The sequence below is a fragment of the Prunus persica genome, chromosome G2 (genome assembly GCF_000346465.2).
Source record: "Prunus persica cultivar Lovell chromosome G2, Prunus_persica_NCBIv2, whole genome shotgun sequence".
Taxonomy (NCBI): domain Eukaryota; kingdom Viridiplantae; phylum Streptophyta; class Magnoliopsida; order Rosales; family Rosaceae; genus Prunus; species Prunus persica.
In genome coordinates this window covers 24,177,529-24,195,428 of record NC_034010.1, presented here as the reverse complement: position 1 = coordinate 24,195,428, position 17,900 = coordinate 24,177,529, and the positions used below count along the sequence as shown (strand labels likewise).

The 17,900-nt window shown below is 34.1% G+C and overlaps 1 protein-coding gene across 4 annotated transcripts; it reads right to left on the bottom strand.

The window, feature by feature from the left end:
• On the bottom strand, positions 167-15,942 carry LOC18786807 (exocyst complex component SEC8). Of its 4 annotated transcripts, none has more exons than XM_020556170.1 (29): positions 15,625-15,942; positions 15,212-15,318; positions 14,325-14,375; positions 12,998-13,101; positions 12,280-12,492; positions 11,816-11,989; positions 11,203-11,307; positions 10,762-10,871; positions 9,791-9,961; positions 9,030-9,177; positions 8,831-8,937; positions 8,416-8,723; positions 8,137-8,300; positions 7,903-8,018; positions 7,473-7,543; positions 6,149-6,279; positions 5,999-6,048; positions 5,128-5,228; positions 4,396-4,508; positions 4,137-4,244; positions 3,441-3,638; positions 3,134-3,219; positions 2,342-2,528; positions 2,159-2,236; positions 1,827-1,928; positions 1,559-1,633; positions 837-932; positions 704-753; positions 167-617 (listed from the first exon to the last, which is right to left on the bottom strand). In XM_020556170.1, exons 4-29 carry the CDS (start codon positions 13,037-13,039, stop codon positions 530-532), a joined length of 3,192 nt encoding a protein of 1,063 aa, XP_020411759.1. In that variant the 5' UTR covers positions 13,040-13,101; positions 14,325-14,375; positions 15,212-15,318; positions 15,625-15,942; the 3' UTR covers positions 167-529. The 4 variants fall into 4 exon arrangements, with proteins under 4 accessions (XP_020411759.1, XP_007218908.1, XP_020411760.1 ...); XM_007218846.2 differs by having other exon boundaries at positions 15,226-15,318; XM_020556171.1 differs by lacking the exon at positions 14,325-14,375.

The following is a 17,900-nucleotide window of genomic DNA, read 5'->3' as shown; positions in this document are numbered from 1 at the left end:
AATCATGATGTCAGTAAATCATTCACTCGGCAGAACCATATTTAGGGCTTGTTCGAAGTGCTTCTAGAAAAGGTAAAAGCATTTTCAATCAAACAGCAGATATTCAAAGTGAAATTCGATCAACCGGGTTGACGTGTAACCCAGTCCTAGTACTTGGATAAACTGATACATCGAGATACAAATGATTTACTATTATTAACTACCATGAAATTTACATTGGCTTTTATACTAACCATTAAGTTCTTACAGATTGCAAACATAAATACAAAAAAATTGAACAAATAATAAAAAACAGAAAGAACGGTATTAATCTCATCATTCTACAGTTCAGCAACAAAAAAAATTAAAATTGCCACAACATGGTCTCCCATGTTGGGTGGCAACTATCACAAAATTTGCTTTTGTACCTGCTTTTGCTGCAACCGCCAATTTGAGAAATAATGACCAACACTTTACATGCATGCTAGCACCTTTTCCAGTACAAAGAACCCACCAATCTTGGCAAACAAAAAAGAAATCCAAAAGAACGCTAGCGGGATAAAATCTCTGATACACGATCTTGGGCGTCGGCAGGAATATCCCTTCCTGGCACCTGGACCTTTAGAAGATTTGCGTACCTGTCAGAGAAATGTAACTTGTTATTCGGCAGCTACACTTGTTTGTCTGAACATAATAAATAGTTAAGAGAGATTTATTGACTAACTCTGAGGTAGTAAACAAGTGCTCATGCTCTGTGATGAAGGCTAGCAAGGCCTACAAATAGGTAGAAAATATTGATCACTGGAAAATACAAAACTTGCAGAGTAAAATAAAAAAATTTGATACCGATGACTTGCCTCAAATGGCATGTTTAGTAGTTCATAGTAAGTCCGGACATGATCTAGCCTCTGTTGTACACCTTCACTGTTAATTGATGGGATAGCAGCCAGGGACTGCAATGCCAATAATAACAAGAAGGTGGTAAAGTTACTAAATTCAAGATCAAAATCAGAAAGCTTTATCTCAACATTCAGGGAGGGTTTATGGATTGAAGCGAAAACCAACCAGGTTAAAAATTATATGACGACTAGCTCTTAAGTCAACCCTCTAGAGAATGATACCAAACTCCAGCAAGACCAACAGGAGGTAAAGGAATTCACCATGTTCCTTGGGCATTTATTAATGAGGTGGTTTTGTATATGGGGAAGTGCATTTGTCCCGGGCATTTTCAACATATGATAAGCAAATGCAATTCTTAGCATGAAGTGAAACAGAATACCATAACACTTATCTCTCTATCCCCTTTATACATGAAAGACAATGCAACTTCCCAATTGATCAGTCTTTTAGAAAAGGCTTCTCGATTCCAATCACTCAAACGATGATTCATCACAAGCTTATATGCCCTACAGAGTCATGTTCCATTCCACTTAATGATATTCTATTTAAAGGGAAAACTTTCATGGCAAGATCTATTCGTTGACAGACTGAAGGATTAACAGAGTGAGATTTATCAAATACGTCCAGCAATTAGGAAATGCATTAAACCATATCAGATATGGATTAGAAAATGACTTACCTGTTCCAGTGCAATTGAATTCCGACATATCTGCTGAACCCCAAAAAGGTTGATGGATTTCATATCAGCCAAAGCCTGTTAAGATTGCATTATCTCTCATCAGCATTCGGTAATCAACAGAAGGAAAAAAAAAATCAGTCTGAAAGGAAAAGAAGAAATGTACAAGTACATATAGTATATAGGATATATCTCTGAAACTACAATGTGCAACACCAGCAGATGGAATTTCATGAATGATCTAACAACAGATTCTATAGAAGGTACAAACCTTGATGGATGCATTTGCTGCAATGCTACAAATTCCACCAAATATGTAATTCCGCTTCACTCCCGCAACAAAAGGTGCCATTTCCTCATCTCTGCGTGTTATCTATGGGTAGAGAAACACAAATAAAATGTAAGGTCCATTTCCAAGAAAACGTGGCACTCAGAAAAAGTGGTTCTTAAGGAATTAATTCCTTTATTAAAATACATTTCCTTTAAAAAGCAGTAGGGTATAGTCATTTCTGTGTTTAGCATATCCCTCCAAATCAAGAGAGAAAAGTACAAAAGCAGTAGTGTATAGTGTTTCCAATCTGCTAAAGCTGGAGATGAGCTAACCTGTGCAGTAAGTGAAATAATGAAGTCATCTGGTTCTTCCGCATCCTGATCTTCCATGTATTCCCTATTTGTCATTTCCTGTTTAAACCACAATTTTCAGTCCTAAGATGCTATTCTTATTGCAGGACAATTCTAACATGTATCGCTCTCAAACTAGACTCTATTTGTGAACATCTCACATACCTGCATATGGAAAATTGTCTCCAATTGCATCTCAACACGTAAAACCTTGAGGCAGTCAATTGCCAATTTTCTATACTCATCTGCAAATGATGCTAGATCCCTGGATGCAGCACTAGTTGTTCGTTGATGATGATTCTTGCCACTCTCTTCTACTTGATTTGGAGCTTTGAAGGTTGTCTGCCCAAGCCTATGTAATGCACAAAATTGTGCTCCATTTAAGCTATCATAAATAAATTGCTACTGAAAAGATTTAAAAGCTAACTTTTCACTGAAATATGAAACAAATGTAGGATGCCAAACTGAATAAAAATATCAAAATGATCCTATGTTTGAGGTTGAGACTTGTGCAAATTGAAAACGAATGGGATCAATCAGCAAATGAGGGGGTTGTAGATTCTTCTTTTAGCTCAAGTTCTGAAAAGAATTAAAACTTCCCTCATGAGTGTGTGAAACACCAAACTTCTAAAAACAGATTCTTCACATCCATAAAGGTAACATAAGTTCTTGGATATGCGTTTCCATTTTCTAGGGAAGGAAAGTTAGCATCAAACAATTTCATTAGCATAACATTCACACAAGTAGATTCATAATTATTCTCATGATAACACATTATATAACACAACTCATTTCCACATGGAAAAGAGCATAGGGACTAAGAATAGGATCTTTCTGCTTCTTGGTTAAACTAACAAGTTTCCTGTTTTTCCACTATGTGATCATTTGCACACCCACTGAAACTAATAAAAGAAAATTCCAAAATAAATTCTAGACTGCGGCCAGATGAGAGCTTGCCTTTCAATAGACTCCGCAACATACTCCAATGAATCACTAAGGGAAGCCAGCAATATCAGTTTGTTATCATCACGAATAAGATTATCCTGTGAGAGGCAGAGTTGAAAAAGAAAGTCAATCCATAATCTTAACATTCAATGAATAAATCAATTACTTCATTAGCAAGGCTTCAATACTACATGATCTGAAGAGAAGTTAATCTAAAATCTTTTACTGAACAAATAAAAACAAGAAACAAGATAAAAATGACATGTTGAACATTCAAGTGGAAAGAATAACTTGTAACATCAAACAGCAATTTAAATACCTGCTTAATAGGCCGCAAATTCAATAACAAATCACTTAGTTCTAATTCAACCTCAAGATTTTCAGAATCCGAAGCATGGTTTTCAATATTTGACTGACCAAATGCATTTGGTAAACACGAACTTGCTGGATCAAGACGCATCAATTGCTCGATATCATGTCTGCCAATGAGCATATAGCTCTGCTTCTCCAGAACTGCCTGAAGAATACCAAAAATTGAATGAAACAATAAAGGCGATCACTTGTCATGGCATGCGCCACCCACTGGCTATGAACCATCTTAAGCAATATTTATCAGGGTACAGGAATCAATAACTTATAAATGACAGAATGGGAAAATCAATCTAAAATTGTTGACATTTATATTTGTGTACAGTTGGCATCATTCATTTAAGTTATATTAGGATTGGCATCATTCTGGAAACTGTACAGAAACTAAATTTTTTATAAAACAATGTCAATTTAGTGTTTGTCCGTTAAACTCCACGTCTCCTCCCTTAGAAAAGAAAGAGATAAACTTGTCTACAACAGCTGAAACAACCAATCCTGAAGAACATTAAATACTCTAAACATTAACATAAAGAAAAACAAGAAGTAAACACAAAATAATCAATGGAAAAGAAGCAGAGAATAACATATCCAAAAATAATATTGTTGTGCTAAGTAAATAGGAAAGTGAAAAGGGAAACATCCTTGCCTCCATGTATGAGGTCCTGCATCTTTCATAGGTTCGCTCAAGGAAAGTTTGCACATACTTCACAAGGTCACCAGCAAATTTAGGCATAGCTTGTGCCCAACCAAGCACCTAGAGTAAATTATTTCAAAGAAGATTATTCATCCATAAATGTGAAATAACTTGAGCATGATGTTAAAAAAAATGTTCTACAATGGAGTAGAGAGACACTACTGCAATACTATAAAGTATAAGAATTCTCTGAAAAAAACCTAAAACTTACCTCTTTTGCTAAATAATCTATTGCCAGCAGTCCCTGTAAGACAGGTCGACCCTTCTCAATTGATGGAGTATAAGAAGCAGCAGCATGTGCTCTGGGCCGGAAAGCAGCTGGACCTATAAGAAGGAGAATGCTTCCCGAAATCAGATCTTTTATTACAAATGAAGATCCCAAAAGCCTGATGGCCATATCAGGTGTTTAAAAAATATAATAATTAGGACTGGTGACCATATGAGTCACACAAACATACTCATCTTTACATAATTTTATGACATAATGCAGAGTGCAACTTTCAAAATCACTTGAGTAGCAGGAATTATTTTGAAAAGTAAATAAATAAGAATTCTCTTTTAATAAACTGAATAAACATGTCTAGACAATTAAGAAACTATGTATTCCTGTTCCTCCACTTGCTTTCTTGCACAGTAACTGTTATATTATGGACGAGAAAACTTTTGTTCAATGTTCTGAATGTGCAAGGCAGTAATAATAGAATTCTCTCTTATTGTTTACAGAAATGGTGTCTGCAAACAATTAGGAATTATACAAAAGGGCATGAGTCTTTAATCTCTTACTTGGGTAAGAGACCTTTAAGAGAGATAGCTTACACCGAAGTATTATTAAACATTTAAGTATCTACATATGAGTGAAATCATTTGGCCAACATAGTTTCATGCTATGCAAGTTAATAGAAACAAAAGGAGTCATTGTAGAGTAACTAGTTATGGAACTTGCTTGATATAGCTTGCTGCACGCCTTTTCTGTAGTCTACAAACATCGTTGGTAAGAAATGGTCTTTCACAAAGTTCTCCACAAAAGCCAGCAATCCATCATTACTGCAGATTCAGAAGTTGGCATTACAATTTTTTCCAGTAAAGCAAATGGATAATTAAAAAAAAGGAGGAATTGCAACACCTATAATAACAGGAGAATGGTAGATAATGAAGAAGATGAACCAAATTCATATGTGGATCAATAAACAAAACAAAGAGATCACTTAATCAATAGTTCTTCTCTAACACCCTAAGCATAACCAACTTCAAACAGCAAGAACCCAAATTTTGGAGGATTCCAATATTTAAAGTACGCAGCATGTGCTTATGCATGGAGATTAGTAAGACTACAAATAATGGTTGAGAGATAGCAAACTTCAAACCCATATTCCTGAAACATTGCCCCTAAAATAGTTAAACCTTTATCATTGTGACTATGTATGAAAAGGGTTTCATCACATATTGCCTTGTGTGTTTAATAAAAACTGATGGCTTTCAGACTCCTGGCTGTCTACCCAAACTCGCGAATCAATACTGATATATGATAGGCAACTGAGAAACAGTTGATACAAATATGAATATGAGGAATTATAGGCTTCAATATATAGTTGGAACAACTGAACCACCTACAGGACAATTACTGGACACATGCAACTTTTACCTTCCTCAACAGGATTTTCTTCTACCTACATATTTCACTTCACATGCCGATGAATATTTGATTAAGCAAGAAAATGAAAATAGTGTGAAAGTCACTAAGAATCACTAGCATCAATGCCATATGCATAAGCACTCAAAAAAAAAAATAATAAAAAAAGGTTTTGATGCTTTACGCTAGCTGGGAATACTTTTTGGGAAGCATTGATGCGACCTTATCTGTAAACTGAAGAACACAGAAAGTCAGAAAAGGCCAAAAGAAGAACCCACTGTGCACAAATCATACATCTCGGGTTTAAAGACATTATTAAGAACAACATAAAAACCTGAATAACAGGCCGGTATATAGATGCTGCTAGATATATGCCTTGCTCAGGCAAGATAGCTGCAGACCCATAACCTTCTTGTGATACGTTTGAACCCTTCCTACTCCAGCCTTGACGAATGAGGTCAGCCCCTGGAGAATGGAAGATGCAGGCCATGATAACATGTTAATAACTAATAGAAATGTCAGACACACAACATGTTGAAAACTGGAAGAAAAAAAAATTTAATAAAATAAAATACCATAGTCCAGAAGAATGTTTCTTATGAAAGTAGCAGCCTATTGAGAAAGTCTTAAAACTAGAAAAGCACCCCTAAGAAAGTCTTAAACAGAAACTCCAACTTGAGGATTGGTTGTGGTATCAAACACCACAAAGCAAAAGATTTCGAAAAATCCACTGCATAACAAACTGACTCATATTTGTGGAAGGATGGGCAAGAGCATCCTTCTTCATTATCTACTGTATCTTCAGTTACAGACAACAAATCATTTCAAACATATAAGAAAAAGGTGAAAGCGATCTAAGCAATAAGGTCACTCTATGCAATCCTTGGGGTGATAAGCACTGATTTATTGTTTGCAAAATTAACCATTGCATACTCCATGATCATGCTTATGTCCAGCAATATAGGAAACAACAGCAAGATAAATGATAAAATATATTAAGTAACCTTTAACACACATCAGACAAGCTCAATAATCAGCAAGTACCATATCAATCTATTGTGTCTATCATGAAAAACGAACGACTTTATTAGGACCTTAGAAGTAAAAAACCTGTGTCATCAGATTTCTGATGTGAAGTTTATGCTTCTCATATACATAACAAGTAGCTCATCAAATAACTACGCAAATAGAGCTCATTTCCTAAGGTGTTCGTGCAATCACATATGTTACATGAACTTGGGTATGGGAGTCAGACGAGGGTCGATGCCCAAGTATATCAGGGTTTGTCTTTCTCCGAAGGTCTTCTATGCATCTGCAATTCCTAGTGCCCCTTACCACTTACCTGTGTCATGTCTTATTGACAGCGGTATAAAGCAACAAGATGAAGTGAAGGGTCCAAGTAACTTTGCAACATTCATATCACTCATATTTAATTATTTATAAACCATCACTTACACAGAACTGCCTTTAAATTTCTATATAAAACTTAACAAAGGTTGTTGAAACCACACCATCAATCTAATTCAAGAACGCCATAATTTGACGTTATCCATTAGATAAGGCTGACATTCTAGCCGGGATAGATACAGAATATTTAAGTGATGCACATGTGTGGGTGTATAAAGGAAAAGGAACTGCAGGAGCAAAATCCAGCATACCTTGGTTGGGAATAGAAATAGTAGCATCCGTGAAGCGAAAAGCAAAGGTAAGACCCTCTTCTGCACCATTCCTGTTACCCATCATCATGAAAAAAAATGGTATGAGTCCATAGATAGTAACTCCATGCAAAAGGAGATATCCAGAAGAGTAAGAAAAGGGAGCTAATGTCGCCAATGACATATTATGCCTATAGAATTATTCCTCAACCACTTACAGAAATCCATACATAACAGCTATCAGAGAAACACCACCTAACTAATGTGTCATGGTCAGTTGGTTATAATGAACACATTCCCCACCATGTTATCACTTTAATTGTTCTATACATAACCTTAACAGAAAAGAAACTCAACAAAACCTAAATATTGTAAAAGCAGAATCAACAAGGAATATTATATGGTTAGATGAAAATAAAACAAATTTACTTGCCTCTTGTCTTTGGAAGGGACCTTGTTTGCAAGTCTAGCAGTTTGTACAGCAGCATCGGCAGATGCAGCTTCGGGAGTTGCCCGCATGATTTCACAAATAAGTTGTTGACATTCACTCTTTAACAAATGAAAAGAAAAGGATATGAAAGAGTTTTTAGAACCAACATGCATGTCCCTAAACAGATTACGGGATACATCATCTGGAATAAATCATCGAAAACTTGAAACAGATTACCTGTAATACTGTCAAGGAAAAACCAATGCTGTAGCCTCCAGTAACTTGAGATACTTCCAAATCGGGATTCCAATTTACATCTGTTGGCATTGATTTTGGTGTGTTCATGTCCATTTGAACAGAAGACTTTGATTCCAAAAGCTCCCCAACAACAACATGGTTCTCTGAAGAATTATGCTAGGGAATTTAGTTTCGACGTTAAAAGTATATTATGTACAAAAATAAAAACCTAAAAACTAGAAATAATAAGAACACAATAACAATCAGAAAGTAACTCACCAAATATCCGAACAACAGCATCTAAAATCGAATCAAGAAGTTCTTTAGCCGCAGCCTGTGCTTTCCCTGCAGGAGCCATCACAGGTGAGACAGGGCTTACCGCCAAAAGAGTTCCAGACAATGATATCCCATTCTGACGCTTCTGCTTTGGCAACTGATAACTTTGTAACTGTCCCTTCATGAAATGTAGACCAGCACTTGCAGGTCGGGCAGCCTGCCCAATGCCAGATTTCGAAGAATTAACAAGCTCTGCATGAGTTTTAATCTTGGATGTGATAATCTCATGAATTGTAGGTCGCAATCTTTGGCTGTTATGGGGAAGAAAACAATATCGAAGAAGTTGTTGATAAATCATCTTGAAATACAGCAGACGACAAACCAAACAAGGAAAAAGTATATCAACAAGAGAACAAACCATATTATAGCGCCAGCAGCTGCAACTTTTCTAAGCATGCAAAGGCACTCAACCATGGTCTGCAGATACTTGACATGAAGTGGAGCATCACTTTTCTTTATTGCTTCCTACACCCAAATAAAAACCCAGAACTTTCAGCACTAAGAATGAGAAATTCATTCAAAAGCTAAAATGAGATGTGGTTAATCAGTCTTCATACAAGAAATTCGTCTGGGGTGGAGTACTGAAGCCATGTTGGCATCTCACGAGGCACAATTTTGACATCACCATTGACCCTATGCCCATCTGAGGTAGCTTCGTCGTGCAGTTCCAGAGTGCCCTCCTCATCAGGGCCATCAAAAGACGAACTGAACAAAACATTCAGAATTTAATATAAATTTACAAAATGAAAAGCACAATATAATAATATTTCAAATTCAATCTTCTAATTATAAACAGAATTCATCCATAGTAGATTTAAATTTTCAATCAAACAGATGGAAAAGATTGTTGCAAAGGATATCATGAAAAGCCTAGACACAAAAAGAACTGGCCGTTTATTAGGATTGAGAAACCATAGTAACCATTTTTTAACTTCTTTCCGAGCACTAGTTTAAACAGGCATTAAGCAGCCAATAAAAAGTTCTCTCCAACAATTTAACCTTGTTGGGGATCTTCCCCATATCTGAAGACCGAAATTATTATCCTACTCAAATATACATGCTTCCAGGAGGATCTTCAGAAAATTAACTACATAAAATAAGCCAGCTAAAGAAAAAATGTCAAGTAAGAATTTGAGACATGGGAACATACGTTGATTCTAGAGGAGAGTATGAACAAAAAGAAATCCACAAATTACCATGTAATAGAATTTTCAAACGAATATAATGTAAATCAAATTTTTGGTTGAATGAAAACCCAGCATGCAACAATAAAGATAGTAGCAGCTTCAAGCTGTTACAGATAATTTTCTAATCTTACCCTCCATCAATGGAACCTGTCCTATATGATCCATCTCCATGAATACCAAATTGATTGTCACCTTTTAACCTGGTTCTTCGAGACAGGGATTGTGAATTACTCATTGAAAATACAACAGCTGTGGTGGTTGGTACCTCATCATCCATTTCATGCAAGCTCAAAGCAGCTGAGCTGCAGAAAATAATCAGCACAAGGATTATATCTGAGAAATAGCTTCTGATGGTATAGGACAGGAAAAAAAAAGATTTACAAATCTAGCAAATTAATCAATCACCAATTTCCTCAAGAAGAAGAAAAAAGTGCTCCCAGAGTCGGAGTTCTGTCTCAAAATGGCATAGGTTTGTATAAAATTCTGAGTCAACTAGACAGTAAGATATTAACTCGAGGTTTGGTTCACTTTTCACTTGCACATAAGGTTTTAATATTATTCCTTTTTTTTGTTATGCAAAGAATAGAAAGAGAAAATACAATTCTAGCAACTGCTGTTCCTATAGACCAACTTTCTTCTCAAATCTCACCAATTCAGAAGAGAGGGAGTTTGAGAGGAAAACTGGTTATTTCTCCACCTTTTCTTGTTCATTTCCATTGAATAAGTAAACAACGAAAAGGCAAAAGGTCTTAATTAGTTTCTTTTCTTTTTTCTTTTTCCTTTTCTTGATTGGTTAACCAAAATTAGGTTTATGCTAAACCCGAAAAACTTCAAGAGTAGCATGCAACAGCAGCAGCAGCAACAAACAGAAAATGTACAGCCAACATGAATCTCTATAAATAGAGAAACCAATAGATTTTAGAAAAATGCCCCAATGCCAAACAGCACAAAACCTCCGAACCACCATATTAGTATGCAAAACAAATGAAGATTATAACGTAAAAATGTAAAATATGTTTCTTCTTTTTTCCTTAAAACTACTATTTCTAAAGTGATGCTAAGGCGTAACAAAGTAGCCCACAAGACAGAGATAAGTAAATACCTATATTCACCCTTGTTGTAAAGATGAGCATGCAAATCCTCTAGCACTTTATAAAACAGAACTCCTCGCAACTTTGTCAACTCAGAGCGAACATCTTGAAGGGCACCAACCTGGGCCAATCAATTATAATTACCAACTCATATACACAACTAAAATGGTATCTTTGAAATATTTCCTCTCAGTGCTAAATTGTGTCAAGGAAAAAAAAATGAGAAAGCATGAATCTATTAAGGCCCTATCCTGATGCCCTTAGGCAAATTTTAGAAAGAGACTGGAGCATCAGGCAGACAACAATGCAATATCTATTATCATCAGAATAATGCCACCAGGTTTGCAACTGAAGAGAAGCTATCAATTTAAATTACCACCTTAAAAATAAATAAAAAAGAGTTGACAAACTTATTGAACTTAAAATTTGATGCTTCTTGAAAAAAAACCTACCGTTTGAAGCCCCTCCCTTTCAAGCATCAACATTGATTGAACATGAAATTGAACGGCAGCATAATACTGCTTTTCATCAATCAGCTTCTCTATCCGAGCGGGAACCTGAGCCACAATTTGAAATAGATGATAGATCTTCAGAATTTACAATTAATGGCATGAAGATCATTCAGTTGGAAATTTTTTTTTCGCTGGTAGTTCAATGACGAGGTCTGGATACCAGACAATGAAGATGTATCAAACCATGTGTGTTAAATCTGCAACTATAGAGCTAAGTCATGAGTAGTAAGGTGATGCGGGGGTGTGTGTGTGTGTGTGTGTGTTAAATCTGCAATTGCACTTCTAATTCATGGGTTTTAAAGGTCAGGATACAAATACATTAACATGAATCAAATTAAAAATTATACATCTATACATGTATGCATGCTCATGGATTTATTTAGTATGAGAAACTAATATGATTACAACTCAAGTACAACGGATTAAGCAGAGTGCTGTTGGCACACACTCCAAAAAGCTAAGATCATGGTCAAGAGTTTACTATGACTGACTGAAACTATCCCAATACCATTGATCCTGATACGATCTAAAGACAGGAAAAGATAAGACAAACCTTAGCTATGCCCTCAATTTGATCTAAGAGGGAGATTATGTGACGCAATGTAACCGACCGGTACCATAACTGATGCAGTTGTTTATTGCGTGCACTAAGACGCTTCTTTGCTTCAGCCAAATCAACCTTTAAGACACCAATACTTTCAGTAGATTCGCTGAACAACCGCAAGATCTGGAAGGAATTGAAAAGAGTGAGATAGAAGTATGCAACAGTTAACTCTTGTTTCCGACAAACCCCACTTCCTCCAAAAGGAAAAAATAAAACGCAGATACAGCAATTTTTTTAAATAAAAACATTCTTAACATTTTTATTTTTTGTATGAAAACATATGAATGTATTAAGCACCTAAAAGATTCAGTTTTTTATCACTGTGGATGCTAAAAAATAGGAAATTAAAGAAAGACTACAGAAAAAAAGGGACAAATGCATTATAAATTTTGATCAAGAAAACTATAAGAAACCTGAGAATAATTTTGAATTGCTTTGTTGAAGCCACTGTGATAGTTATGCACAACTTCATCCACAACCTCCTCAACAACATCACTTTGCTCCTTCAAAAACTGGACTTCAACTTCACGATCTTTGGATGTCAAAATATGGACAACATGAGGTAATGAATCAAAACGAGCAGCAGCCCAGCTCTCATCTATATTTGCAATCTCTTCCCTCAAATGCTGAAATTACCATAATATAACAGAAGGAAAAATGAGAAAGTAACATCAAGAAGCGGTATGCACAACATGGCATACATGCTAAAGTATAATCACTGTATTAAATTATTGTATTACATATGTCCGTCCATGCTTCTAGCTCTAGATGCAGAAATGTATTACTGTAAATTCTTCGTATGCTCTTACCTCACAAGGTTATTGGTATAATTTCAATAAATTGACATTATGCAGGGCGCCAGACATGAATATATAGAAACCTCCAGCTTTTTTTTTTTTTCTTTTTCTGATCAGTAGAAATAACACTACAGTGCCTTTCATAAGGTTTTTCCTAAAAGCTTACATGCATGTTGTTGTGTATCATCTTCTTTGTTATGGGAGGAGAATACAATATTTCAATTCCAACAGGTAATACAAACGTGAAAAATGGGAATATGAGCTCCATATCCGGTGCACACCACCACAAAAATAGTCATTAACAAGTACAATAAGATGAATGAACTGAACTTACTTCCTTGTCTGGAGACACAGGCAATCCATCAAAAATTCCCATATTGAGCTTTCACCTCGGAAGAGCTGTACAACTCAACTCATTCCAGCACAGCTTAGTCCCAACTGAAAATAAAAGGCACTGTTCATACACTACTACTTTGTTTCAATCCAAGGAATAACAATTAGCTTTCAACACAAAACTAACTAAAGTAAATGCTGGAAGGATACTCCGTTGAACTAAGACTTTTAGCTTTTTTAAACCAACACAACCAAAAAAGTATGTTCTAATTTCTATTAAATTCTTTCCTCTTTTTTGTTTTCAACAAAATGTGAGCAACCAAAGAGGGCATTATTGAAACTCCAGTTCTAAATGCATATGCAGTATCTTCAAAGATGCAGAATTAGATTATCTTCAACTAAGCTCTACACAAGTAGTCGGCAAAGCAGAGCTGAATTTTCTATACCTAAAACCACTACATGTTGTAGCTAACTATGTTGTAGTTCTATTACCTAGCAACAAATGATTCCTGCTTTGTTTAACTAGATGTTCATTCATCCAAATGCACATTTATTTAGCTATGTTGTAGTTCTATTACGTAGCAACAAAACTACAGTAATGACCACTGATTCTTGCTTTCTTTAACTAGATGTTCATTCATCCAAATGCACATTTATCTAGCTATGTTGTAGTTCTATTACCTAGCAACAAAACTACAGTAATGACCACTGATTCCTGCTTTCTTTTACTAGTGTTCATACATCCAAATGCACATTTATCTAGCTATCTTGTAGTTCTATTACCTAGCAACAAAACTACGGTAATGACCACTGATTCCTGCTTTGTTTTACTAGATGTCAGGAAAAGAAATCGTGACGCTCAGATACAAAACAAGAGCACAACGATCAAAGGAACAAGAATCACAAGAACAAAGCCCACCACCAACAGCAACAACAGAAGAAGATGACGATTTCGCAACCAAACCCCCAAGCCACTCCCAAAACCATGGCAAATATCATAGCATTATCAGATTTAAAACCAAGAATGATGATGACAAAGAATGTATTAGGACTTGTAACAAAAAGAAAGAGTAGTTAAAGGAGGTAAGAATGGACTACAAGTAATAACAGTGGACTGACGGTAATAGCAGTGGACTACAGGTAATAACAGATGACTTCAGTAATAACAGTGCACCCAGAAAAGTATAATAATTCCACTGAAACTTCACAAATCATTGAAGCAAAAATGAAGCACATACCTATAAGAAATTCAACGACTTAACAACAACAACAAAAAACACCATTCTTCCAAAAAGATTAAAGCATATAAAATCTTGAAAAATACTTACATGAAGCCAAAATACAACAAGCTATATATTCATCTGCAGTAACTGCCAATTCTGTCACAGCCCAAAACTGAGGTGTGAGTTAAAGGGATGCATAAATGAATAAATGTCAAATAAAAGCATAGGAATAGAAGGATTATTGATAAAATATTGAGACTGTACTGCTGGTATGGAAACAACCAATAAAATTAAACTTAGTTGGTTGGACTTTGTTTTCAACCTTTTTTAACAACAAGGATATTTTAAACTACAAGACGTTTCAATACAAAATTTTGGTAAAAGATTAATGGAAGAAATCAACAAATTTAAAAGAACTTAAAATGGTTAGAAACTTCTCATTGATTTTACTAGCCACAAGGAAAAATCTGCAGGTACGTCCTGTATGATAAAATGCACCAAAAATTGAGCTTTGCACCAAAAGGCACGAAACTTTCCAGAATTGAAGAAGGCATGTGAAACTAAAAGGCATGTGAAACTAAATTATGTCAAAATTTCAAACAACTCCGAGTTTAAATGATACTTCAAATGCTCAATGCAAAACAGATAAACTGCAGGATTCTAAAAATTCCTGCTGCATAAGTTGTGCTGTGAAATTGTAATAGAATGATCAGTTAACTTAAAGTTTCCTTGCAATTAGGTTATTGCACTATATTAATAGCAACTTCCATATCAATTTTTTTTTCAAGTTTAATATCAATTTCTTTTCAACTCAATCATAAAATGAATTCCCAAAATCTCATTCTCATATAAGATTTGCAAACCTTTTTCCGGAAACAAGAGACAACAAACAGTACCATGAAAACAACACATCACAGAACCAAATTCGGATATAAAAAAGGAGATAAATAACACACATAGAAACAAAAGATAAACTGATCACCGAAGCTTACCATGTATACCTCACCTCAACTGAAAATCCAATGAGAATAAACGTCTTCAAGCAAAAATCTCACCAATCACACAATTGCAAATCTAGGACAGAGATCGAAACTCCAACCTGCACAAATCAAAACCAAAACCTGATCAGAACGTTATTTACATCTTTAAATCAGATTTAAATCAATTCGGAAAAAGAAAAAAAATTTGACAAAATGCCATCTAAAATATTTAGAAATTTCAAATCCATAAAGATAAAAAATTAACTATTGGCAATTCAAAATCAGAATCCTAAATTGAAAGCAAATTGAAACTCTAAACTTGCACAAAATCACAAACAAATTGTTTTTGTGTATCTCAAACAAAGAATAAAAACTAGGTCTGATTCAACTGCTAAAAAATGAAAAATAAAAAAAATATCACTTACTTCGATTCGAACGATCAGAAGAATAAGAGGATAAAAACTACTTCTGAACAAGAAATCGAACTAGAAATCTTTAAAATCGAAGCTCTGAGACGAAGAACAAAACGTAGAGCTCATGAATCAGGATCTTGGCTTCGTGCGAAGGTCATCTCAATTTGACAAAATTCGAAAAATCTAAAAGATAAAAAACGAGGAGAAAAACGATTTCCTAACGAAATGGAAGCAAAAAAAACTGAAGATTGGAGTTTTGAGACGAAGGGCAGAGATCGGAGCTCGTGGAAATGAACTGAGCTTCGTTCAAAAGCTTTGCTTTGGTTTTCAACGATAGAAAGGGAGAATCAGAAAACCAAAATGCTAAAAGGGGCAATTAAGTAAATTCGCATGTGAGGCAATTAAAATGGTTTTGGGCTTTTTTTGTCTAAATTTAATCCAGCCTGCAAATCTGGGCTTTTTGTCTCTCAAATTCATAGAAAAGAATAAAACAGTAATTTCATATATAAAATATAGTTAGATAAATGACAGCTGCATGATTTTAGGTTTTTTAATCTAAATTAGATAAATTAGGATAGATGGATAATATGCATAGTAGAAGTGGGTATATAACTAAAAAAACTATTTCTTCTTCTTCTTTTTAATTTTTTTAAATAAATAAATAGTATTCGGATTTAACGGGTAAATTGGTACCTGAAAAATAATAGAATAAATATAATTGCAATAAGATATTAAAAAATAATATGTAATTCACTATTACAATTTTACAAACAATCACACCAATTTATGAAAAATTGTGATAGAATTTTAATTTGTATGAATATAAATCCAATTAAAATAGGCAAGAGAAGTATAAGTTTTCTTCTTTTTTTTTTTTTTTTTTGCCAAATATAAGTTATCTTTGTTGATAAGGTTTAAAATGACGTTTAGTTTAATAAATTTCTAGTAAAATTAGGAAGTTAACAATAAACAATTGTTAATAACTACTTTCATATTAAATCTAAACGACTCTTAATATTGGATTAAGTCAATCATTACCTTAATATGTTGTTATTATATTATTTTTTATATACTTAAATAATTATAAACTTTTAATGTATTGAGCAATTTTTAATGGGTTCAGATTCTTTGCTATGTTATGATATTCTTGACTTTTATTATTTACATGTCCGAGCCTAATCAAGTTCTTAGTATTCCAAAAATAGATTTTAGCCTCTAAAGCCTAAATCCAAGTCACAACATGATTCGATAAAATCAAGAGATATTTAGTCATATATCCATTATTAGCACTAATATTATAGATAAATCCTACACCATTTCATTTCTATAAACAAACCCAAAAAATGATAGTTGGCCCTATTGAATTTAATTTTAATTATTAAATTACTTTGATGCCTTATTGAGTGTTTTGGGCTTTTTTTATAGGGTGATGCTAGGGAGACCAACTTTAAATACCAACTTGTGTACCAACTCTCTAATAGAGTATGGGACCCATTGTATTGGTGGGCTCCACCTCTATTAGAGAGTTGGTACACAAGTTGGTATCTAAAGTTGGTCTCCCTAGCATTTTCCTTTTTTATAAAGTTTTGGGGTTGGGTTTGTTTTAAGAAATCAATGACAGTTTTGTAATTTAAAAGAAGTTAAAAGCCTTTTTGTTATGTTGTAAATGAGCTTTGGGTGTGTTTCCAAAGTATATGTCATATAGAATTATTTTTTTTTAATTTGGGCTCCTATATTAGGTATAATAGTGAATCTCTCAATGTTTGCCAAAAAAATAGTTACTATGAATAGATAAATTGGTACTAGAAAATAATGGAATAAATATAATTGCAATAAGTTTATTAAAATAATAAGTAACTCACTATCACAATTTCACAAACGATCACACCAATTTATGAAAAATTGTGATAGAATGTTAATTTGTCTGAATATAAATCCAATTAAAATAGGCAAGATAAATATAAGTTTTTCTTTTCTTTTTTTTTGTTGCCAAATATAAGTTATCTTTGTTGACAAGGTTTAAAATGACATTTAGTAAATTTCTAGTAAAAATAGGAAGTTAACAATAAATATTTGTTAATAACTACTTTCATTTTAAATCTAAACGACTCTTAATATTGGATTAAGTCAAGCATTACCTTAATATGTTGTTATTATATTATTTTTTTTATATACTTAAATAATTATAAATTTTTAATGGGTTCAGATCCTCTACTGTGTTAGGATCTTCTTAACTTTTATTATTTATATGTCTGAGACTAATTGAGTCCTTAGTATTCTAAAAATGG